Source organism: Alligator mississippiensis, chromosome 1, assembly GCF_030867095.1.
Source record: "Alligator mississippiensis isolate rAllMis1 chromosome 1, rAllMis1, whole genome shotgun sequence".
Lineage (NCBI taxonomy): Eukaryota > Metazoa > Chordata > Crocodylia > Alligatoridae > Alligator > Alligator mississippiensis.
Genome location: NC_081824.1, coordinates 19,425,277 through 19,451,246, shown reverse-complemented (window position 1 = coordinate 19,451,246; position 25,970 = coordinate 19,425,277). Strand labels below are relative to the sequence as shown.

The 25,970-nt window shown below is 45.0% G+C and overlaps 1 protein-coding gene across 3 annotated transcripts in view; it reads right to left on the bottom strand.

Annotated features, from left to right (window-relative positions):
- Positions 1–25,970, bottom strand: part of LDAH (lipid droplet associated hydrolase) — a 212,529-nt gene that overhangs the window by 103,778 nt on the left and 82,781 nt on the right. For all 3 annotated transcript variants that reach the window (XM_059729282.1, XM_019481514.2, XM_019481521.2), the window contains exon 4: positions 7,417–7,586. In XM_059729282.1, coding sequence (XP_059585265.1) covers positions 7,417–7,586 — 170 coding nt within the window. The remainder of the gene's footprint in view (positions 1–7,416; positions 7,587–25,970) is intronic.

The following is a 25,970-nucleotide window of genomic DNA, read 5'->3' as shown; positions in this document are numbered from 1 at the left end:
GATTCAGAGGTGGCCACTGACTTCAGCAGAACAAAACCAGACTGTAAATGAGAAACAAAAGGAGCAGTCTTGTGATGGGACACAGACTGGTCTGACCATGAGAAACATATTATGGAGAAATGTTTTGATAAAAACTGACTTACAGGAATTTGTACATTATTCTTCTAATGCAGGCGTGGGCAATTATTTCAAGTGGAGGTTTTGGTGAGCTGTCCAAGGCCACATGGGTAGCCCCACCCCTTATTGCCATCTTGGGGCTGGAAGTCCCACCCCTAGCCCCTGACCTTTGCCACCAGAAGTCCCTCCGCTTACCCCCCAGAAATACTCCTTTGGGGGAGTTGCCATCTTAGAACCAGACAAAAACCAAATCATACGCTAAAAATCCAATACCTACTATAACATATTTTAATTTTATTACAAAAAATTAAATGCTTAGTTTTGTATATTGTGCAGGGGGGTATGGTGGGTATGTATGGTGGGGTGGGGGTTTGAGGGGGTGTGGCTGTGTGTGGGGGGGCATAGGGTATGTTGGGGGTTGTAAATATGTGGGGAGGTTGTGGGGGTATGGTGTGGGGAATGGGGACCCTCCACGCTCCCCCCATGGCACACCAGCAGCAGGTGGAGCACTCAGGGAGCAGGCGCCTGGCAGGGCATGGTTCTGGCCAGCACTGTACATTGCAGTGATGGTCACAGCCTCCCCCAAACCATCTGTATCGCTGGGGCTCCCTGCCACTCACCCGCAGCCCCTACAGTTGCACAGTACAGGAAGGAAGCCCCACGTGCTAGAGCCGGCTGCCTTCCCTGCTGGGGCTGCGCTGCACAGGAGAAAAGCCTCAGGCGCTGGAGCCAGCTACCTTCCCTGCCAGGGCTGCGCGGCAGGAGAGAGAAGCCCCAGGTGCCTTCCCCTGGGTGGCAGGGAAGGCAGCTGGCTCCAGCGCACAGGGCTTCTCTCCAGTGCTGTGCAGCCCCAGCAGGGAAGGCATCTGGCTCCAGCACATGGGACTTCCTTCCCGTGCTATGCGAGTGCAGGTTCTGCATGTGAGTGGTGGAGAGTGCCAGCGATAGAGGCCCAGGGAAGGCTGCGCCCCCTTACTGGGATGTGCAGCGCGGGCCGGAGCCATGCCCAGCTGGGCACCTGTGCCCCGAATGCACAGCCTGCTGCTGCTGCCACCACCTGCCGGGGCTGCGCGCCATGGGGGGAGTGTGTGTGTGAGGCGGTCCCTACACACCCCACCCTCCCTCCCACCTACACGCTGCCCAGTCCAACTCTGTGCTGCCGCTGACCCCCATCCCCCTAGGCGTGTGCTCTGCACTGCCACCAGGCCCAGCACCACGCTCCTGCCCAGCTACAGCTCCACTCCCGCTGCTTCCCTACCTCCTGCCCAGAGCCAGCAGGAGACCAGGGCAGGTCCCTGCACGCTGCCTGGCCAGGCCCTTCTACCCACAAGGGTGGGAGCAAGGCAATAGGGTATGTTTGGGAGGGAGGGGGGTGTACACATGGATGCGTCACTCCCACCCTCGTGGGTGGAAGGGCTGGGTGGGGCACAATTTGTTGGTGGGCGCTGTGCTTGGCAGGCCAGGTGCAGCCCACGGGCTGTATTTTGCCCACCCCTGTTCTAATCCCAGATGAAGAGATTGCAGAGTGGACCGCACAGAGAAGGCAAGATCTCCATGTTCAGATAGCACTACCACAGGAGCTTCTCCACTCGCTCCTTAGACAAGCTCTTGGAGGGATGTTAAAAACTCTATTTTTTAAGAATTGGAGTGTTAAAAAACTCTAGTATGTGGGATTCCTTTCAAAGGACTAGACAGGGAAAGGCAAGCTGGCTGAGACATTAATCTCTGGAAAAAAACAGACAATTTACAGACTTGAAATGATCGCACAACCTTAAAAACTGAAGCCTACAATAAAAAAGAGCTTGTCTGCAAGTGGAACTAGTCTGGAATGACTCCATGCCTGGATACACTCGTTCCAAAATAAGAGTGCCTTTTACCAAACTAAATCCACCTTGGAAATGGCACAAAATTATTTGGGTTGGTTTGGACTAGAGAACCTTTAGAAAGACTCAACAAAAGTGGGTTACTGAGCAACAAAATGGTGTGTGAAATCCAATGTTGATTAAGGCACATGGAAAGTAACATTGCTGGTTTCTAAATGAGCTGTAACCAAGGTTATCTCAGAAGCCAAGAGATTAGCAGGACTCAAAAAAGATTTATTTAGACTTGTCGGCACATCCATGAACAGGGAAAGCCTACTCCTCCCTCTAGCTGCTCCTCAATTGCTCTTAAATAAGCAATCAGAACTTTAACCATCCATCCAGACACACTGATGCCAAGGGAATGATGTAGAAAGGGAAGAGGCAGCCAGCAGAGACTCAATTCCACCCTATGCACTGCCCCATTTTCTCTCTGGAGATACCACTGGCAACCTCCTACAACAGTGGTGCAGTGTTGTGCCTTTCAGCACAGGTTATTCCCCTGCTCCTCCCATGCTTTGTGGAGCTGATGAGAGGGGCTATAGGAGGTGCTGCCAGGCTCCAGGGTGCCCAGAGTGTGGAGGAACCAGCATGTGTCTCCTTGCACTGGGGCCAGGCTCTGTGAAACCCCTCAGATGATCTCACAGCACACTGGCAGAGAATCACACAGTAGCAGACATAAAAGGGACACAGTGAAGTTGCATAAACTCCTACTTGGAGTTCTAAAGAGAGAGATGTGGGGCCAGCAGGAAAAATTGCTGTAGTGATAGGCTGACTGCTGCAAGGTGCAACCCCCTCTATTTCTAGCTTTGATGTCAAACATCCAGTGGAGTATACTCTAAAAGACTGGTTCACAACTTTGGACTCCAGGCACCTTTCCACAACTTCTGTGACTTGAGTGGCACTCAGTTTCCAGAACTAATTTATATATTACTGTTCTTACCTCCTTGTAGAGAGGATGGGCAGTAGGGGTAGGGGATCGCCCAGGCAAGGGCAAGCCTGAGCCTGTACTTACCAGTTTAGCTCCTCGCACTTCGCCGCACCCTTCAAAGGATCTCAGAGAGCCCCAGGGAGCCATGTTACCCTGGTTGAGAATCAGTGGTCTAAGCCTTCAGAAATCTGGCTATCACTGGACCACAAGGGAAGATGATGGCAATACTACCTGGATGGCACTTCCTCTCTTTCATGCCTTCCAGCCTAGTTCCTCAATGTACCCGAAGAGGACAAGCTGGTCTACATCTGGTTTAATTACTACAGTGCAATACACCGAGTACAAAAAATAAAACCCTCTTAATATACCCTAAAAATAACAGTTAGTGAATTACTAGAATAATAAATACAGCACTTTTAAGCTCTAGCTCAGAACAGTAAAACATCAGCAGTGAAAGGCTTTTAAAAAACAGTGAATTTAGGACCAAACCAAAAAACCTCATATAATAAAGGAATATCACAAAAGAACTACACAAAAATAAAATAAAATAAAATGATCTAGCTACTAAACTACACATATGTGCTCAAAATCTTGTGGGAATCAAATATTCCAGTAAAAATAAAAGGAGAAATGGAAACACAAGTTTCTTATTATCACACTTCATATGTTATATAACGTAACAGTTAACTTATTTTTGGCAAAAGGACAAAGGTTGCACAACACTCTGGCTTACACAAATATTTTCTATTGTTAAATGCATCTTAAATGTAGCGTGTCATATATTAAACTTCAAGCATACATTGCACAGGGCAGTTTTAGCATGTCCTACAGATACCAAAGTTTCAACACATTGACAAATATGACGCCAGCATCCACTAAGCCAGGTGTAAAAAAATTACTCAAAAATTCATAGTTAATTGAAACCAGATAAAACTATTTGAGCAATAAAAACTGTACAGATGTTGACCAAAGAAGAGTTGATATTTTTGGATAAATTACTGCATATGATGTTTTCTAAAACACTCCCTTCTTGAGTAGATAAAACAGTTATACAAGTGCCATCATAAATTCCTTGTTTATAATAAATTCCTTGTTTAGAATATATTATGCCTGTGGAAATGTATCAAATTAAGCTCAAGTTTAATTTTAATTGATGTAACAATGAAAATGGATATTAAAAGGAAGGGGCTATTCATGCCCATAAGAAACATGCATTATATTACTAGTACTTCTCTTCAACATGGGTCATGTAATATTAAAAAAGTGGCTACTGATGAAGAAGGGATGTAAAGAATGTCAGTATTATTTATTGATTGTCATTCTTATTCTTTATGGCTGAGCATCTATAGCGTGCTTGTCATTCTATTGGATGTAAAGGAAGAATGTGTCTGAGTGACACAGAAGGACTCACTGAGAAATTTCAGGTGCAAAGGGAAAAAAAAAGAGTCACAGGGATAATCTCCTTCATTCTCTCTCACCTTGCACAATCTTTTCTAGCTAAATGAGAACTGAGTCACTACAGATTTTTATTTCATTCAAAAAAGAAAACTCTTTTCTTCACTGCTACTGTCACTTTCTATTATATAAAGATGGAAGTATTTTAAATCTCTATTTGATTTTTCGCTTTATGTGTTTTGTTAATTTATATTTAGTACTTTACTTGATTTAAAGGATCAGGAGTTGTTGTCTAACTGTTTTTACCACTAGAGCTTCCAGCTATGAGAAAAAACAAATTCTTAAAGAAACTGGATTCTATTGACAAGATTCCAGCAACCGTCTTAGCTATCACAGATGTTGCATCTCTGTACACCAACATCCCCCATGGGGATGGATTATAAGCCATGAAGAACATTATCCCTGATGATGAAAATGCTTCAATTTCCAATGGACTCTCATACTTTGTCCTCACACAAAACTACCTGTATTTCAGATTTGGAGACTCCCTATACCTACAAATGAATGGCACTACCATGGGCACACATATTGGCCCCCAAAAGATGTCAGATAAATTTGACCTTGACTTTAATATAGAAGGCCTTGACGTCCATTTTCTCTCTAGCTACCTTCTCGCTCCCCTGATACATCTAAGGTAAATCAATGATATCTTCATTATAGGAATACGTGAGAAAGAATCTTTAGAGAAATTCTACCAGGTGGGACTTTAATGCTGTGAAAGCTTACAGTAGCTGCATTACCACAACATTGCATCAGAAATCAGTGGACCACTACAGATACTTCCATACCACCAATTTTAATCCTCAACACATCATTAGATCCATCATCTACACCCAGGCTCCACATTACAATGGTATCTGCTGTGATCTCACTGACTGGGATGTACACCTTAAGGATGGAGCAGTCCCAAAACCATAGCCCTCAAATCAACAGAGTCAGGCTCGGACCCAGCTCTAATCTGGTACAATACCAAACCTGTGACAAAACAGAATCCCTCTGGCTATCACCTACATCCCCCAGCTTGAACACTTTTGATGCACCGTTAATGACCTCCAACCCCTCCCGGCGGGGACAGATCTGTCCTGGCTTATCTCAGGCCCCCAATTCAAATGACACATCGCCAGCAGCAGACCACCTAATACCTATTCTGACCAAGGCACCAGTTGATACCAGTAACTTGCTTTCTGACCAGCACTGCTATGTCAATGGATCCAGATGCCAGCTGTACCTCCCCCCACCTCCATCAACACAAACCAAGTCAACATATAATATCCAGGTTCATGTATCTGCTCCTCATATGTTTCCTGCAAGTTCATTTGTAGCATCCAAAGTAAACTACAGTAGTTGCTTACAAAAATGTATGCCTTTCTGAATTACTACAAGTACTCCATATATACACTTTTAAGTAGCAGTTTTGTACCAACATATATATAGAACAAACTATTCATGATATTAGTCCGAAGCCAAGAGGCTTTTTATTTACCATATAGTTCACTGGGCTGGGCCCCAGCAGAGTCAACAGCATTTCAAGCCATGGTGACCCCACTGCCCAGTATGTGTGTGTACTCCAGAAAGCCTCCCCCCTGCCCATGTGTTAATTAGCTCTTCAATCATGACTGGAGATGGTGCTGAGGGGAACTGAGTGCAATGGGCACTACCATAAATCTTATTCAAGTGGGCTGCACTAATCTATCCTTGTGGTACACAATAAGGGTAAAGGATTTTATAGTCATGCTCAGTGTTATCTGTGTTGAATCAACTTCAGAGTTGGTTTCCAGGACTGAGCACATGCAGTTTTTGGCAGCAGTTTAATGATAGACAATGCATTTCATGCAGTTTACTTGTATGTGAATGTAAGATGGGGGTCCCTTTTCCCCATGCTAACTGGAGGAAAAAACCTTGTCTTGTATTTGAGTACTATAGTCTATGAGGTACCACTGTTTCCTGCCTTTGGCTTGACTTCAGCCCAGCACAGCTAACTACCTCTCCTTTTTAAAAAGTAATTTTTTCTTCATTAGCTACTTTCAGTTTCTGTCTCATGCAGTAGCAACATAATGGTCAAAGTCCAGTGGCCTGCACAGTACAGCTATTGGTAAGGATGTCTGGAGTGGAAATCCCAGCACTGACACTAGCTCCTTCTCACCTTGTACAAATCAGTTAACTTCTGTGCTTCAGCTCTCTTTCCAGTACTATTAATTTACTTAGCTAGTTTATTAAGATTGTATGAATATTCATGTTTGCAAAGTGCTCTGGATTTGAGAAGCATAAAAGGAAGTCCTGTGTATTTGTCTTATCACCATAAATTAGTTTATTCCAGTAACAGATCGAGACTCAAATTAGGATCCCATTTTACTAAAATGGATAATGCCCTTTGAATTCACAGCTCTGATACTGATATGTTTAATAAGCAATTTGCAAATTATAAATGCTCAAGAGAATGCTGAAACCTTCTGAAAACTTTTCAGCACTCTATAACAGGTGTTTAAAACATGCATATTAACTATAAACATTTGCAGACTCAACTTATTATATTATCTCTTTCAATAAAACTTCTTTACTCCATCTACAGTGACACTCTATCTGATCCTGTACTCATGATAAAATACTGTTTAGTTTTATTGAATGTGTGAACATATACAGCAGCAATATTGATAATGACACTTACTATTTCTGTGATATGCCTAATTACCAAACCAGCCTATGCAAGTAATTACTTGAACATCTGCAACATCTTTTGAGGTACCATCAGTGTCACAAGTAACACTATTTTCAATTCACAAACAGAGAACTCTTGCCTTTCTACATTACCCATTGCAGAAGTGCTCATCGCTTTATAAAGTGCATTACAGTGGAAAATAAAAATCTGTGCATTTTGTATGACTCTGTACTGAAACTGATCATTCAAGAAAAGTAACTAAATGCCTTTTTCTGAGGTCTGAAAAAACACATGGGATGGAAATGCTGCTTCCCATTATCAGGGTTGATTAATTAAATACAAAGTGTACAGAATGCCGTGAAGAGTGATATAAATTACTTTCTCCAAGGCTGACCTACCTTAAGTTCTGATGCCCGCTTCATCATTTCAAGGGTGATGTAGCAACCAATTGAATGGCCAATCAGCACAAGCTTCATATCTTTTGGCACGTTCTTTCGGAGAAAGTCCAGCTTGTGTTCTGTTTGTCCGTGAAGTCCAAATATATCCTCTAGTTCTTTAATATCAGTGTCTGAAATATAAAGCAGTGATACTTTTTTCTTTTTTTTTTTAAAGGGATATTTCAATTAATTCATCTCAGCTTTTCTAGAAAACACTCTGAAACAAATTAAATCAGAATTTTGAGTAAAGGCCCACTGAAAAAATACACAGCTTATTACCACCACCACCTTCTCCTTGTCTGTCTGTCAGCGGAAGTGGCTATAGCTGCTATAGTTTGTGCTATTGTATTGTGTTAGGCATTGTCAGGATGTTGCCAAGAAGCTAAGTAAAGACATTTGGGAAGGTTAAGGGGAGGTTAGATCATATTAAAAATGGCCACCCAATCCAACTTAGTTCGCCCAGGCTTGGACCTTACATTTAGATTGACCTAAGTGGGGATATAACTGCAAACTGTATAGAAGGGCAAGAAGTTCAGGTCTAAAAATGGCTGTCCCAACCTAATTTAAACCTACCTCCAAGGTAGTCTAACTTAAATCGGATCCAGCAAGAGCAATCTAACTGAACTGCTGTACAGTTCCCAGCACAACCCTGGGACTGGGAAAGCCCACTGCTGGCCCCAAGCACTGGGGCAGCCCTTTTCCTACCCACTCCCATGGCACCAGGCTATTTTTAGCCCCTTTGGCCTCACCCCTCCCCCAGGCAGACAACTTCCCTCCCACCCCCCAAGCCCAAACCCCACAGACCAGCTAGCCCCATCCCCAGCCCTACAAATCCCACATCCTGGAAGACACTCCTGGTGCCAGGAGCCTGTCAAAGTAAGTCAAGGAGAGGGGAGGGGCAGGCAAGATAGGGGAGGGGGAAAAGTTCACTGAGGGGGTGTTGTTCATTGGGGGGGGGGCGGGAAGTCGGGGGGCTAAAAATAAATAGCCCTTGGTCCTGGAGGGGATCCTCCAATCCCCTCCTTGCCTTCCTGCAGACCCTTCTAGTTCCCCTGATCCTGCCAAACCCTCCTGGACCCCACCAACTCCCTATGGAACCAGCTAGCCCCCTTAATCCCTCCAAGCCCCCCATGGATCCCTTGCCCCCCCGACCCTATCAAACCCTACTGGTCCCCCTCCCCCTCCCCCCACAGACCCTGCTAACCCCTTATCTCCCTGCTAGCCCACCCCCATCCCAACATACTTTAGATTGGGTGGCCATTTTTAACTCAGTCTAACCTCCCTGAATGCCCATACATAACCACAGTCTCTCTTTACTTCAAATTCCCCGTTTCTAAAATGAGGGTAAACACCATGTTCCTACCACATATGGTGGTTGGAGGATAAATACATTAAAAGGATCAAAAGGCACTCAGATTCTTTAGTAAAGGAGACTACAGCACGCAAGACAGAATTCAGTATCATCTAGTCCCATTACTTGCATAAAATACTTAAGGACAGAAAGTTACAAAAGAAGCAAGATTTCATTTACAATAAACAATGTGACAAAAGATGATTTGGTATTCTATTTAGAGCCCTTTACCCTGTGAGATGGACTAAAAAAGGACCTTGCTTAGTGTAAATAAGAATCTGGCCCATAATATTTCAAATGCTGCCATCAAAGCTTCTAATCGATACACAGTAAATTTCATCCCAGTTGAGATCACTGACTTTGCACAGTGGAGTTTATTAAGCATTAACGGATGTCGCCTTTGTGCATGCAACAGCTATTTCCCTCAATGGAATGAGTGAGCTTGTACATGATAGTTAGCATTAAATATAATCATTTAAAGCAAAACGATAAGTTGCTGAAAGAAAATAGCATCTTCTAATATTTCTTCCCCAAAGCTTAAGCAAATTACCATAGAGGCTACCATAGAAAGAGCTTTGTTTAACCAAATTAATATTCCTAGTAAAACTATTATTGGTCATATCCTGGCATAATTTCCATTAGCTTACCTTAAAAGAAAAAGAAAAGAAAGAAGAAAGTTTTATTCAAACACGCGCAAGAAAACAAAATTAGATGAGAAGTAATGTTTTGCCTATAAGGCTTTCTGCAGGTAATGGAAAATGAAAATGCTCATTCTGTTTTCCAAAACCCCAAATAAGGGCCTAAGGCCAAAACATTGTTTTTAATCTTAATTTCTATTTTTAGCAAAAACAGCCTTAACCACTTCTTTATTTACTCGGCAGCCTAACCTCATGCAGAAACTGGTTGACCACTCGCTCATCTTATTAAAAGTACATACAGCACACACAAAACACAGACTATGGGGGAAAGTACGAGCTAAAGGATAGGACCCTGACCTAGGAGTACAGGTACTTGAATTCTACTCCAGACTTTGCCACTAGGGTGACAAACCTTTTTAAAACGTCAAGGAGGGACATATGCCTGCCTCTCCCCCACTATGCCTCCACCAGTGGCACAGCCAAAGCCGAGCTGAGCAGGCCTAGGATGGATTCAGTCTTCCCAGAGGGCTTGGGTCTCCCCACCCTATTGCTTTTCATTTGGGAGCCCTGCATCGGCCACATGCCCCCTACCCACCCAGCAGCAGTGCGGGGCACAGCTCCACACCACTGCTGCCCCCTTGCTGCCAGTTGGGTAGGGGGCACCTTGCCTGCATCTGCTCCTGCCCTATGCACAAATCTGGTGGGGGGGGCATGTTCCCCCCACCCCATGTTCCCCCTCAGGGGTGCATGCAGTGGTGAAGGGCCCCTCCCCTTGCTCTGGGCCTCCTGGATGAGCTGCCCTGAGCTCTGTCCTGCTCTACACCCCAGTCCCATGCAGCACACCCAGCTGCTTGCCCCATTCCCACCCTTACTGTGGGAACCTCTATCTACAGTCTCTCTCCACCCCATGCCCTCTCCCCCCCACACAGACTTACCTGCAGGGAGCTGCTCTCCATGCTGCCCAGCTGTATTTCCTGGCTGTGTGTGCGCGTGCATGTGTGGTGCCCCCTACATCCCGATCCCGGCATTATATTTTTAAACCTGCCATTTCCTGTGGATCCCTGCACGATGCTGTGAATCCGGGACAAATACTGTCCCAGAGTCATGCAGCCCAGGACTGGGACCTGAGGTTCCCAAACAGGACTGTCCCACCCAATTAGAAATACGTGGTCACCTTATTTGCCACCAGTATGCTCTGTGACTTTTGGCAGGTGAAGAACACTCTGTAAATGTGTTTCTGATCCCCACCCTTTATTTGTCTCATGCTATCAATTTTTCATCGTCAGTCTTGCGATATTTTATGCCTGATTTGTATCTCTGACTCCTGAAAAGAAGTGATTACTGGAGAGTCTCAGCTTTCACCCGGTTGGGGGTTACAGGGAGAGGGAACAGTAACCACGTAACCCTTGTGTCATAGACAAACACTTCAAAATACCCCACAAAGAGGTTCAGAAAAGATTTGGCAAATAAAAATAATATACAATAGATTGTTAAAAGCTCACGATGTTGAATCCATCCCATGAGTGCTGAGAGATCCGACTCCCAATTTCTGAATAAATGTGGCGTCCTCTTTAACAGTCAAACTCTTCAGGTATAGGGAGTGGTTCTCACTATATATTAATAAATGGGTTACCTTCTACAGTGAGTGCTCCAAAAATTAACAACACCGGGCTAACTTTTTCAAATTAAACTTACTAAAGTTAGGTATCTAAATTCCATACTTAGTTACTGAAAAAGCGGCCTAAACCTCTGTGCTGCTAATACATTGACAGTTCAGTGATTTCAGGAGGAACTGTGGCTGCTCTGAGCAACTGGATGTAAGGTTACTTATTTAGGTCCTCTCTCTTTCTCCCTCAGGTTCCACCATCCTGTAAAAGTAAATTGAGCCCTGAAAGCCAGCACAACCTAACAGGGATTGTGACAAAAGTCTGAAGATGACCAGTCCATTCTTTTTTCAAAAGCTGGTATACTGCCAAGCCAAATTACATGGGTATAACTTTTGGAAATTTTGCATGGTACGATAAGCATGTATTTGAATTTTTTTTGAGGATCCACAGGCTAAATTCCATTCATGGTGGCTAATTGACTAATTCTTCAGTCTTTAGTCAGGTAAAATTTTTAACTGACTGCAATAGAATTTTTTTTGATTGAATAAGGAATATAAAATCATAACCTGAAGAACAAATCAGCTTGGAAGTCTGTGATTTCCTCCCTGTTTTCTAGTACTGAAATTTCTAGTATCTTCCATTTTTAAACATAACAGAGAAATTATTTTCATCATGTATGATGCTCTTGATCCTGCAAACATATCTGTGCTGTCAGTCCCTGCTGACTGAGTTATTTTCATTAATGAATAAGAATGAACACAAACCTGTTATGCAGAATATCCAAACTCACATCAGCAAGACCTTGAGATCATCCCAGAGAGGCCAATATCTCTATGGATTCAACTTTATTTTTTTGACCAAATATGAAATTACTGTGTCTGACATTAGCTCATAATATGTCCCTAATACAAACGTTACCCTTATAATAGCACAAAATATATAAGAGCAAGGTGGTAAGTGTCACAGGTTTATAAGATTATTTATTTAATGGAATAAAATGATCCAGAGATTGTCCAAAGTCAACATGAATTTCTTGGGTGGAGAAACTTAAATGGGATCTTTGTATAAGCAAACAGACTTGCACAAACATATTGGCCGCTAGTTCTCAAATGGCTCAACATCAGAGGAGGAGTGGAGGATGACTTATTTCACCTCAGGTGTGGAATAAATTGCATGGCTGAAATGGAGCTCATTTAAGCAGTTTTCAGATAGCAGAATCACAAGAGTTGTACCTTGCATTGCAAACACAATCTAGGCCAAGTAATGCCATTTAAAGACTTTATTTAGCTTTTTTTCAATATTTAAAAAAAATACTGTATTTCTGTTTTTCTTTGGCACAGCGTTAATCTTCTGATGTGCTTTTGGAAAAAACAAGTGTGTGATCACTTTAAAGAATCTCTTTCTGACCTCTAGTAAACCCAGTCAGAAAACAATAATAGATTACATTCAACTGTTTGCTCAGAGATTAGTTGACTGGTTATTCTTGCAATGAAGGAGGACCCTGGTTTTTAGGGAAATAACAGGTTTTGTTTTCGGGGTTTTTTTGAGCTGTGTATGCAAGAGAAAGCCTTCGGACCCCCACCCCTGAAGAAAGCGGATACTCTATATTAGAAATTCAAATCATTGTGACAAAACTGGCAGAAGTCTGTAAGACATAGGCATTCCAATACAAAGTCTACAGGATCCTGTGTGTCTTTGAAGATAGTCATTTCTGAAAGATACTGTAAACTAGGTCTTCAAGGATGGATGCATGGTTACATTTGTACGTGCCAAATCTGAAGCGTCAATTCAAAAAGGGAAAATGAATATAAACCTGGCCAGTTAAGTATTCAGCTGCCTGTGTGCCAAAATGCCAGATTAGCACGCTTGCATCCTAGACATCTGAACACCCAAACTGGACACATGTGAATATCTACACAGGCGCCAGGGATGGCCAGCTTGGCAACGTGGCTCAGGAGGTCAGAATGGATGATTTCAGACAGGAATTCTCTAAGCTCTAGCATTCATTTACAACCAATTAAGGCATAATATAAACTTTCCCTCGTAGGCGACTGGTAGGGAGGACATGGGGGGGGCACATGCTCCCCCAGACTCAGGAGGCACCAGTCACCCATGCTTTCCCTTAAAAGGAAGGGCAGATCATCCTGTGAGGTGCTACAAGAGGCAGAAAGTTATCTTGTAGACAAATGATCTTTTCTACATAAAGTAAAACAAACTGACAAGTGATATACTGCTACAAACCAGAAGTCAGTTAGCTTACTTTTGAGATTATCTGCCATTCCAGCCATCCAGTTATATATGTGGATCTCATCACTGGAGTATATGAATACCTCCCATTTCACAAAAAGATGACTTGCCTCATCTCCTGCTCTGCCACCAAGAAGGTTTTAGTTGTACTTTTGTTTGTGTTTTTATTTAGTGAATGGAAGGCTACTGTGGGAAAACTTGGGTTTAGTGGGTTTTACATTTGGCTGTAAAGGTGGTGAGAGTTGCATATTATTTGCCTGGCTCCCAAGGTCACTTGCCTGTACTAGCTAGTGAACACTAGCATTGTTTCTGTAGGAAGCAGGTGTCACAAAGAACTACCATATTGGAGGGGGCAGGAATGGGGAGGATTGTTATTTTTGAAAGGTAAGAATGAGTTGCAATGACTCAGTAATAAAGAAAAATAAGAACGTGGATATAAATTAATTTACTGACAATTAAACTTTTAATTCTTAGGGAGCTTAGGGAGATGGGAGCACAAGTGACTTTCTCATCTGTTCTTCCACTGAGCAGATGCAGACAGCATCACAAGGCCTGCATCGGAGAGGTCAACTGGCAGCTTTGGAGCTGGAGTTACTGAGTGGGCTTTGAATTCTTTGACCACGACTCGTACTTCCACGCAGGAGACATGCTAGAGTGAGATGGGCTACCTCTCTCCCCGAAAGGCAATCGTGTTTTCTCTTCCAGGTTAGCTGATCTTGTACGGCGAGCTTTAAACTAAGTTCGTCAGGGGATGGGGATGCAGAGGTACAGGAGGACACTTCGACTTCAAGCCAGGTGACGCAAGCAGCAACAACCCAGGTAAGTGACAAGGGCTCGGGCAAGCTTGGGAACAAGAGGGCAGCACAAACATCCATAGGAGGTCTCAATTGCCTCTACACAAATGCTAGGAGTATGGGGAATAAGCAGGAGGAACTCGCCCTCCTGCTAGCTAGCTAAAACCCAGATCTGGCTGGGCTTACAGAAACCTGGTGGGATTCTACCCATGAGTGGGCAGTAGACATCAAGGGCTATAGGTTGTATAGAGTAGGGAGAAAAGGTTGGGGGGGGGGAATGTAGCGCTCTATGTTAAAGAGCAGTACGCGTCGATGATCAGGATGGGTTCAGAAGAGGGGCAAACTGAGGCGCTCTGGGCTATAATGCAAGGGGTTCATGGGAAAAGGGACTTGATAGTGGGCGTGTACTATAGACCACCTCACCAGGGGGATGAGCTGGACCTGGAATTTTCAGGTCAGCTCACGGAGGCTGTAAGGACAAGGGATGTGGTTGTCATGGATGACCTAAACTATGCAGACATCTGCTGGGAGGATCCGTCAGCCAGGTTTGAATGCTCACATAGGTTTTTAGCCCACATACAGGACCTCCACCTAGCCCAGGAGGTACATAATCCCACCAGAGGAAATGCCTTGCTGGACTTGGTCCTTGCCACAGGCGATGGCCTGGTGAGGGATCTGCGGGTGCTCGACTACCTAGGCATTAGTGACCATCATCTGTTGGAATTTACTATCTGGCACAGGGTGGTGAAAGCAAGCAGTAAGGCAAAAGTCCTTAACTTCAGGAGGGCCAACTTCAATGAGCTAAGGAGATTAGTAAGAGAGACACTGGGGACTCAGAGCTTCAATGAAATGGGAGTCCAGGATGGGTGGTTGTTCCTTAAGGAGACAATCCTCCGGGCTCAGAGGGAGTCAGTCCCAATGCAAACCAAAGGGGGCAAGAGTGCTAAAAAGCCCCCTTGGCTCAGTAAAGGCATCCAGGACAGCCTGAGGGCAAAAACGGTGGCATACAATCAGTGGAAGCAAGGGGCAATCACCAAGAAAGATTACACCTCCATTGCTGGTGATTGCAGGGAAGCAGTTAGGAAGGCCAAGGGAAAGACGGAACTAGGGCTGGCGACCAGAATTAAGGATAACAAAAAGTCCATTTTCAAATGCATAGGGAGTAAGAAGGCACCAGGTAACATAGGGCCCCTACAGGACAGGTTTGGCAATCTGCTGATTGCAGCAAAGGAAAAAGCTGATCTTTTCAACGAGTTCTTTGCCTCCATATTTCCAAGCAGTGACCAGGACAACTCCCCCATTACAATTACGGACAGGCTCAGGGGACACGATGCCATGCCTAGGGTCAGGGACAAACTAGTTAGGAAACTCTTGGAGGGGCTGGATGTGTATAAATCAGCAGGTCCGGGTGGTCTTCATCTGAGGGTACTGAGGGAATTGGCAGAGGTCATAGCAGGGCCCCTGGCACAGCTGTATGAGGATTTGTGGCGCTCTGGCCAGGTCCCAGAGGACTGGAAGAGTGCCAATGTGGTCCCCACTTACAAGAAGGGGAGAAAGGAGGACCCGGGTAACTATAGGCCAGTTAGTCTCACTTCAGTCCTTGGGAAGACCTTTGAGAAAATTATCAAGGAACACATCTGCATGGGCCCAGCATGGGAGGTAATGCTCAGGGACAACCTACATGGGTTCATTGCGAGCAGATCTTGTCTGACTAACCTTGTTTCCTTTTACGACCAGGTCACCAAAGTCCTTGGATGCGGTCGTTGAGGTGGATGTCATCCATCTGCATGGACTTCAGGAAGGCCTTTGACACAGTTTCTCACCCCATTCTCATAAAAAAACTAGGTGACTGCAGCATTGATACCTACAGTCAGATGGGCAGCAAATTGGCTCAATGGTCACACCCAGAGAGTGGTGGTGGACAGCTCATTTTTGACCTGGAGGGATGTGGGCAGTGCAGTTCCCCAGGGCTCGATCCTTGGGCCTGTGCTATTCAACATCTTTATCAGTGACTTGGAGGTGGGCGTGGAAAGCATGCTGTCCAAATTCACTGATGACACAAAGATGTGGGGCCAGGTGGGCACGCTGGAGGGGAAGGCCCGAATCCAGCTAGATCTAGACAGGTGACAGAAGTGGGTGGATGAGAATAGAATGGAATTCAATGCAGACAAGTGCAAGGTGCTGCATCTAGGGAGAAGGAACCAGCAACACACCTATAGGCTGGGGAACACCCTTCTCAACAACACAGTAGCTGAAAGGGATCTTGGAGTCATTGTTGATTCCCGGATGGACATGAGCTGCCAATGCAAGTAAGCGTTCAGTAAGGCTAACCACACCTTGTCGTGCATCTACAGATGCATCGCAAGCAGGTCCAGGGAGGTGATCCTCCCCCTCTATGCGGTGCTGGTCAGACCGCAGTTGGAGTACTGCATCCACTTCTGGGCACTGCACTTCAAGAGGGATGTGGCTAAGCTTGAGAGGGTGCTGAGGAGGGCCATTTGCATGGTCAGGGGGCAGCAGGCCAGACCTTATGAAGATGGTCTGAATCTATTCAGCCTCCACAAGAGAAGACTGAGAGGTGATCTGGTGGCCATCTATAAACTCACCAGGAGGGACCAGCAGAAAATAGGTGAGGCTCTGTTCCCCCAGGCACCACCTGGGATAACAAGGAATAAATGACCACAAATTGATTGAAAGTAGGTTTAGGCTTGATATTAGGATGCATTACTTTACAGTTAGGGCTGCCAGGCTCTGGAATGGTCTCTCAAGGGAAGTGGTGCTCTCTCCTACCTTAGGGGGTCTTCAAGAGGAGGTTGGATAGATATATGACTGGGGTATTATGATCCCAGCAGTCATTCCTGTCCAGGGCAGGGGGTTGGACTTGATGATCTGTTCAGGTCCTTTCCGACCCTAGAAACTATGAAAGTATAAATTCTATAATATTAAGCCTTTACCTCACTACTAGTCTATCCCATTATGCCTACTCTTGTCTGTGCATTATTTCTTTGCCATTAAGTGATATTAAATGAAAATGTCAACACCCATAGAACAGTGTTTCAAAACTGAATTGCCAGATTGTGCACATCTAACACAGGCAAACTGGGGGTGGGGGGGTGGGGAGGGGGGAAGGAGCATCTTACTGCCCCCACCTTGTATCTACCGTTGACAGACTTTACCTAATCCCTTATTTGATTACTGAACCCTACATTAGTTGTAGCAGCGAACTGTAAAATGCCAATCTGGTGGGGGGGAGGGGGCTTAAACAAATGTCTAATAAATACTTAAAAACTCATATTGATACCAGGAACAAGGTCTTAGAGCATTATGTTTTAGATTAACCCTTAGACCTTAATCTGTCTGCCCTCCCTTTGGGAACTATACATGGGACTTTTTAGATAAACATACCATTCGTTATTGTTTATTGGAGTAATTACTTTTTGTAAAAGTACCCTCCACAAATAAATTATCATCTGCTCAAAATGCTGTAATGGTTCATGTCATTATTTTCTTTATTAGAAAAATAACACTACTTTAATTTGTGATTTGGAATACGGGAATCATTTACTAACTAATTCTTTTTTCTTTCTGCAACAATATTATGTAATGCCCAATTTTTTTTTTGAAGGGTGGTGTGTTTTAAATAAAATCATAGTTGATATGATCAGCAAGAATAAGCTAACATGCTCAATAAATGTTACTAAAAGCATACAGCACACATTTTTTAAATAACAAAAGTAGTGCACCAAACAAATTATTAATGAAATATATTCACACTGGTCTCATTTCTTCGTATTTACTTTATTTCCAAACTTGTCTTAATTGAGAGTAATCAGAGAACAACTCAAGATGAGCATCAAGACCTAACAGTTAAAAAAAACAACAGGCCTTATGCCAAATCATGATAATGGACTTAGTTCAGCAATAGATATTAATATGTATGTTCTTCTGGTCGAGTTCTGTGCTATTCCTTATGTATGAATACCAATATACAATTGTATAAGAATATCCGAATAGCTGCATTTTACAAGCATTTCATAAAGACTATAGGTCTATAGTTCTATAGAACTAAAACTATTTCCTTATGTGGATCTAAATGGCAGTTTTCTCACCGTGTACCTCCAGTTTTGGCCTCTGTGTCTGTACACTTGGTGGAGATAGGGGGAGTGGGGGGGTGAGTAGCAGGACGGCTTGCCTGTGTTACAGTCCCAGTAGCTGAGTGGTCAGGTCACTTGCCTAGGAATATGGAGATGCAGGCTCTAGCCCAACTCGCTCACAGGGGGTCTGAACCTAAACAATGTTCTAACCACCATGCCACAGGTTAGGCTTATCCAGTTCTTTCTTCAGAGCTCCTTTTTTTGAAACTAAACCACCACTCCTTGCATTAGATAAAATAGATGGGAAGGCAGTGCAGCATGGAAGTTGCTACCTCACTGTGGGCAAGAAGCCCTCATTAAGTTCAGGGTTTTCTCTATTCCAGGCCAGCATCACTGAACCACACTGCCCCTAGCCTGCTTTTCTTTTGGCTTGATGTCTTTCTTTTAATGCAGTGGTTTTCAAACTTTTTTCATTTGCAGACCCCTAAAAATGTTGAATGGCAGCGTAGACCCCTCTGAATTGTAAAGTGCGTATTCACTACAGGTGTATCAATACATCATTCCGGTATCAGGTCGCCACCAATAAAATTGACTATATCAGAAATCGACTTTTTTTGCCTAATGTGGCCGATAACGTGACCAATAAATGCTCTGTGTATGACTGCAGCCATTGCATGCACGGGGCCAGGAACGCAGCCCAGTAGCTTGGAGAACTGCGTCCGGCTGGTAAGTGTATTGTGATGGAAGGTCTGATGGAAGGTCCCCTGGAGGAAGGGGAGGGGTGAGGGGGACACATTGAGGCCTCCGCAGTGTGGAAGGGAGTGGGGTTGGGGCAGGTGCTGCCCAGCTGGGGTGGGGCAGGGGAAGGCATGGGGTAGAGCCCATCCAGGGGTACAGAGGGGGGTGGCTCCCGCCACTGCACAGACCCCAGGAAGGCATGGGGGGGTCATATATCCCCCAGATCTGTGCAGGGCAGGGCAGCTGATGCTGCGGGCTGGGGCTAGGTCTGCACTGGGCTCTTCCTAGTGGGGGCTGGGCCGGGCTGCACTTTGGGTAGCCAGTAGCAGCATTGGGAGGGAGGCTACAGGACAGGGGGCTGCAGCCACCCCAAAATTTGCCGTAACCCTCCAAAACCCCGCTCCTAGGACCACCGCCCCCTCACCCTAAGTGCAGCCTGGCCCACCCCTGCCCCCACTGGGAAGAACCCAGCACAGCCCCTGACCCCAACATTAAGCAGTAGCTGTCCCTCCATGCACAGATCCGGGGGCACACGCCCCCTGTGCCCTTCCAATGTATGTGTAGTGGCAGAAGCTGCCCTTCCCATGCCACCTGGACACCCAGCGGCTCTGCCCCGTGCCCTGCCCTGGCTGGGCACTGCCTGTCCCAGCCCCTGCCCCCTCCCTCCCACACCACAGGGGCCTCAATCTGCCCCCCCCCACCACCATGCCCTCTTCCCTTCCTCCTCCCCTTCTACCACAACAGACTTACCACTCAGACACTGCTCTTAAAGCTGCTGGGCTCTGTATCGGAAATTGGGTTGGTATTGGTTGATATGCCTTCTTAAAAACTGGCTACCAGTAGCAGCCACAAAAATGTCTATTGGTGCACCTCTAGTATTCACATACTTTTGATTAATCAGTTATCTTTCATGGATCCCTCAGATACAGCCTGCAGACCTCCAGGGGTCCACAGACCACAGATTGAAAAGCACTTCCTTAATGAATTTACACAGAGAAACCACATCCTCTTGCAACCTTCATTTTACTAGGCCAGGAGTTGTCAACTGGCGGTATGCGTACCCCTGGGGGTACTTGGATGGGTCCTAGGGGGTACGCATGGGTGGGCAGGGATGGAGTGCCACCACCTCCCAGGAGCAGGGCTGAGGCAAGGACAGCGGTGCCCTTCTTCAGGGCAGGGAAGTTGGCATGTGGCGGTCACCAGCACCACGCACCAGCCCGGTGAGCTTCCCCGCCCTGCAGAGGGATACCACTGCCCTCACTCCAGCCCAGTGAGTTTCTCCTCCCCACCCTGGCCCTGCTCCTGAGAGGCGACAGCGGCGCTCCATGCCTACCTCCCCACTTGGTGTCCAGCTGCACATTCCTCCCCCCCAGCATCTGTCCACCAGGGGTACTTAGCCTAAAAAAAGATTGAAAAACCCATGTGCTAGGCCAAACAAAGTAAACCCTTTCAGCCTCCTTGCATCCAGAGTACTGCATCCAGTTCTGGGCACCACACTTTAACAAGGATGTGGACAAACTCGAGAGTCAAAGAAGAGCCACCTGTATGATCAGAGTCTTAAAAGGCAAGCCATATGCGGAAAGGCTGAGGAATCTGGGACTCTGGAGCCTGTGGAAAAGGCTGGAGGGGACCTGGTAGCAGCTTACCGCTACACTAGGGGAATACATCCAGGGCTCGGTGAGCAACTGTTCACCAGGGCACCCGAAGGGTAAACCAGGAGTAATGGCCACAAACTCCTGCAAGACTGATTTAGGCTCAACATTAGGAAAAACTTCTTCCAGCCTTACAATCTATGAATCTCCACTCTGCCCCGTTCCAATTTGAAATCATCTTTCCTGAACACGGGTGACTACAGTTGCATACAGTATTTTAGATGAGTTCTTATGGGTGTTAATGAATCCTTATTTCTGCTGGAAGCATTTTACCTCACATACTCTAGTAACGCATGTGTCTTTTTCATGGCTGCAACACATTAGCAGTTCACAATCATCCTGAATCAACTAACATGGCCAGGTCTTTCTTCACCTCTGCCCTTCCAACTGATAAAGTTCCAACTTAGGAGTCCCCAAGTGCGTAACTGCACATTGGCTGTTGAATTTCATCCCATTTCTAATATTGTCTTATAAATCAAGTCCTTTCTCCATGTTACAAACCTCTTCCATTACTGATTACCTCCCATATTTTGAGATATCTTTCATCAGTACACTCCTATTTTTTTTTACTTGTATCAATGGTCCCAAGACCATTCCTCAAGAAACTCCAATAGTAAATTTCTTTTCAGCCTAAAACAAAACCTTTTGCCACTTTAGCCAGGTGCTTACCCATCTTGCAGTTCCTTCACCACTCTCTATTGCCTCCAGTTTAGCTAATCATTTGCTTTGTGGCACTGTTCAAAAAGTTTCCAAAGGCCAGGATAAATTAAATCTATCAGCTCCCTCACAGAGAAAAATCAGTTATCTTATCCAAGACGGATATTTGATAAAGTTAGACACCTCCATGTCTTTATGTAAGTCTTGTTTCAGAATTTGTTCTCAAACTTTGTACATCATTGATATTATTGTAAGTAGTCTGTATTTGCTTGGATCATTTTTTGCCGCCTTTAAGTGAAAGTTTTACATTGCTAATAGACAATCACATTGCTACTGCCCTATCCTTCATAGAGTTATTAAACATCCTTGCTGCTTGACTGGCAATTTTGTGTGTCAGTTCTTCAGTACCCTGGGACAAGGATTACCTAATTCCCTCCTTCTTACCCTGGTTTCAGCACATTAAGCTCTTTTTGTTCTTAATTTGAATATGGTATTTTCATCCCCTCATTCCCATTAGCCATGCTATCTTTGCTTCTGCATTCTACACCTTTTTAACATTTCCTTTGTAAAATCTGTGTTTAACTTTCGCAATTCTTATTTAATCTCTACCCTTCCTAACCCCCAAGATGTACCTTTCTATGCTGAACAAATTGATTCTCAATTTATTTAGGCTCTCAGCTTACTGATTTTTTGAGGTTTTTACTAATTTGATTTAAGACTAGCTCTGGACTGTGATAGAAGCCATATGAATCCAGTTCCTTACTTTACCACAGGCTTTATGGAAGACTGTGCATCACTCACTCAATCTTGCTTTGCCTCAGTTCCCCACCAATATTTCTTCCTTCCTTTGCAGTCAGAACTCCCAGCCACAGACCGGGGTGTCACTATAGTAGAGGCTATAAAAATACAGAACCACAACACGTTTTAAAGCCTGGGCTACCTACAATGGCTACAGACATAGGTGAGTGTCTTCATTTTGGAAAGGAAATTCCAGATAAAAATCACTGGCATGCTAAAAGTGTTTCAGTCTTTAAACAATCCCCACCAAAAGAAATGACAAGCTCTCTTACCAGTAACTGGCAACCAGTCTTCTGATGTCTCAGTACAAAGACCTATCAAATATATCCACAGATGTGGTCAAGTGCAGAAACAGTAACGATACTAGAATCTAGACAAGGTTTTTCAATGGACAACACATGCTCAAGCTAGAATTACTTATTTGCTCCTGCCCAGGTACCAATCATTTATGCTAATTCTACAGTGAAGATAATAACAATAATATTCATCAACACAACACACAGTGAGATCTGCTACCAGCTGCCTATTTTATTTTATTTTTTAAGAATCAGAGAAAAGGTAAAACGTAATCGTGGGTGCCGAGTATAGCCGGAATGGGGCCGCGATGGAGTGGAATTAGGCACAAATGGGTACTGGTTGAATTGAAAAGAACTTTACTTACAAACTGACGTACAGGGACTTGTGTCGATGCACACAGTGTAGGCACAAGCAAAATCACCGATATTTTCCGAGCATGCAGGGTGCGGGGTACGTCGGGACGGTCGTCGATGGGGAGTGGTTGGTGGTTGATCAAGTCCCAATTTTGCTCCAAGCTACATGAGGAACTCGTTCCCAACGTACACACTGAGTTCTCCAACTTGGACGGAAACTACCCAAGCTTTTATACGGCCAGCGAGCCAATTGCTAGCCGTCGGGCATGAATAATTTATAATGAGCCAATCGGTAGCATGCATCCAAACGGTGCAACTGCTAGTTTTGGTGGGAGCTGATCACTGCACCAAGGCTTTTCCCGCCGTAGCGAGGCAACCCTTGCACCGAGTACTTGCATTGTGCTAAGAATTCCACTGTGTCGAGGCACTTTTATTCACTAAGTACTGACAGTACTAAAGGATTCAAAGGAGGATAATATATTAACCTTGCAGATGTTTAGAGGGAGCTCCTGCTGATCTAGAAAGAGAGCATGGAAAAAAGCACAAATGCATTCATTTGAAAATGTACCAAGTGGGTGAATAAGGCTGCCAGTCAAGCCGTTAGGACAGGTCTCCAGTGGCTCACACACATGGCACTCTACACATCCCTACTCTCAGACTGGGCCTCTGGGTACCACCTCCATACCAACAAAAAGTACATTATTGTAACAGGAATCCCTGGCCCTGTTATTAGAAAGTAGGGCAAGCCCTTTAAGGGCAGAGTTTTTAGAGCACAGCCAGCTGGCAGAGCAGGGGTTCAAGGACAGTACTGCAGGCAGGTCAGCTGACTGGGGGAGTCACATGACTGAGAAAGAGCTCAGGCCAGAGCTAACAAGTCCTGGGGTTGAGCTAGCCAAGAGAGAGGACCAGCCCTGGGAGTGGCGAAGTGCAGGGCTCCTGAACAGCCCAGGAGGCTGGAAGAAAACAGCTTGGCAGGCAGCGGGACAGGACAGAGCGACTCACAGAGAAAGAGGGACTTGGTAAGCAGGTACACAGCCTCTATTTTTCTTCATATGTTACAGCCCAGGGGCTTATTGGTTATAAATTCATAGATGCTAGGGTCGGAAGGGACTTCAACAGATCATTGAGTCCAACCCCTGCCAGTGGCAGGAAGAAGTGCTGGGATCATGTGACCTCAGCCAGGTGCTCGTCCAGCCTCCTCTTAAAGACCCCCAAGGTAGGGGAGAGCATCACCTCCCTTGAAAGCCTGTTCCAGATTCTGGCGACCCTAACTGTAAAGAAGTTCTTTCTGATGTCCAACCTAAATCTATTCTCCATCAGCTTGTGGCCATTGTTTCTGGTTATTCCAAGTGGTGCTCTGGTAAACAAAGCATCTCCTATTCCCTGCTGCCACCCCCCCTCTGCCCGATGTTGCAGTTTAAACCGGTGGTTTGGGCTGGCACTCTAAGGGGTGGTTTTTGGAGGTCCCATTAATATCCCCAAGGGTATGTGCTGCTCTTGAGCCCTGCTGGGGCAGGTTCATGGCACAGTGTGAGCTGGGGCCCAAAAGCTAGGCCTAGAGCAGTGGGCCTGGGCTGCAGGACCAGCCAGAGTAGAACGGCGGAAGCCAGGAAGGCTAAAACCCCAACAAAAAGGGAAAAGAAAGGCCTGGAGTAAGACACCGGGACAAAGGTCCCACCCAATTGGAGATTCAAAATCTGCAAGGCATGGGGCACAGTGTGGTGGAGGGATGGAGCCATGCAATTAGCCCTGAAGGCAGGAGCTTCTTGAGAAAGACCAGATCTTGGAAGCTCTGGGGCAGCCTCCCCTTGAAAAGAAGGAACTTCAAGACTTGGTGGGCAAGTGAAGGGGAGATCATTCCCAAAGTGATCTAGGAAAAAGGGGATTTTGGGGGCCTCCAGGGCTTGCAGCCACTCTGGGGATGGTGCCCTGTTACACAGTTACATAGTGGGAATCTTGCAGTTTCTTTGTGTCTTTGATTAACTCAGCCTTCTCCACTGAATTAAGAGACTCAGTCCTACTCAGTAGAAGCCATCTCTGTTTGCTTTCTGACAGAGAAAGGCAACATTTCCACACAACAGTCTGATCTAGCTGAAAAAAATCCCCTCAAAATAGTTCTCCCGGCCTTAGCTCCTGAGCCTAATATTTGGCAAGCAGTGTTCTAGCTCATTTATTACCTTAGGGGAAACACTTATTTTTGGCCTGACATATGTATCACCTAGTTTTATTAGGGAAAAATTGTTTTGCTGATACCCAAGTTATCTTGTACCATTAGGCTGAGGCACGTAATGTATTATTTCTGGACAGAGGAATACAGAGTACTTAGGTAATTCTTTAGTGGAACATGTATTAGTATGATCAACTCTTAATGTTTGGTTAGACATAAATATCTCATGGTTTTACAAGGGGAAATTTCAGCCACAAAACTGAGAGGAAACAGAAAACTTTCAGTGCACAGTGCATAAGAATACTACTTTTCATTGTGGTCAGTTATACTACTCCTTTGTATGTTTTTAGAGAGACTGAGACAGCTGCAATGCCCAGCTCAAAGAATTTGGGAACTAAATGGGCAGTTATACAGCTGATGATAGCAGATAAAGAAAAGGAAGAGGCAGTTGTAGGAGGGTTAAAACAAAGAAACATGAGAGATTGCATTAGCAAGATTCATTAGGTCTGCTGGCCAAGTGAGGCATCATGAAAGACAAATACAGCTAGTGAAAACTGGCCCAAAAAACCCAAAACTTTAATCTTCTCCATGTTTACAATACATGGATATAGGGAAGGAGAGGTAGAGAGTAGTGATGTGGAAAGCAAGGGAAAAGAGTGGTTTGAAAGAATGAACACGGAAAACAAGACATGAAAAGGCAAAAAGGTGATATTTTACAGGTAGGACATGGAGCAAGGAGAACAGCAATAGAGCTGGCAGGTGGTAGCAAGGAATCCAAGATAAGACAATGAGTACATAGGGGAAAGGATGGAATAACCAAGGACGTAGATGGGGCCAAGTTGTGCAAAGCTGCAAAAGCAATGACGTAGAATATGAACATGAAAGAGAGAGAGGCAGGAAACTGGCAACAGCAGGCTGAAGAACTTGCTGATTGTCACAACCCAGTGATTTTGGTGCCTCGGCACGGTGGGATTTTCCCGCCACGTGAGAGCCTCTTGCAAAGTAAAGGTTTTCTGTTGCAGCAGAAAACCCCTGGTGCAAGAGAGTTCCCGCCACTCGAATGCAAATTTGTGTCCCGCTATTGGCCAGTTCTAAATTATTCCTACGTGGTGGCTAGTAATT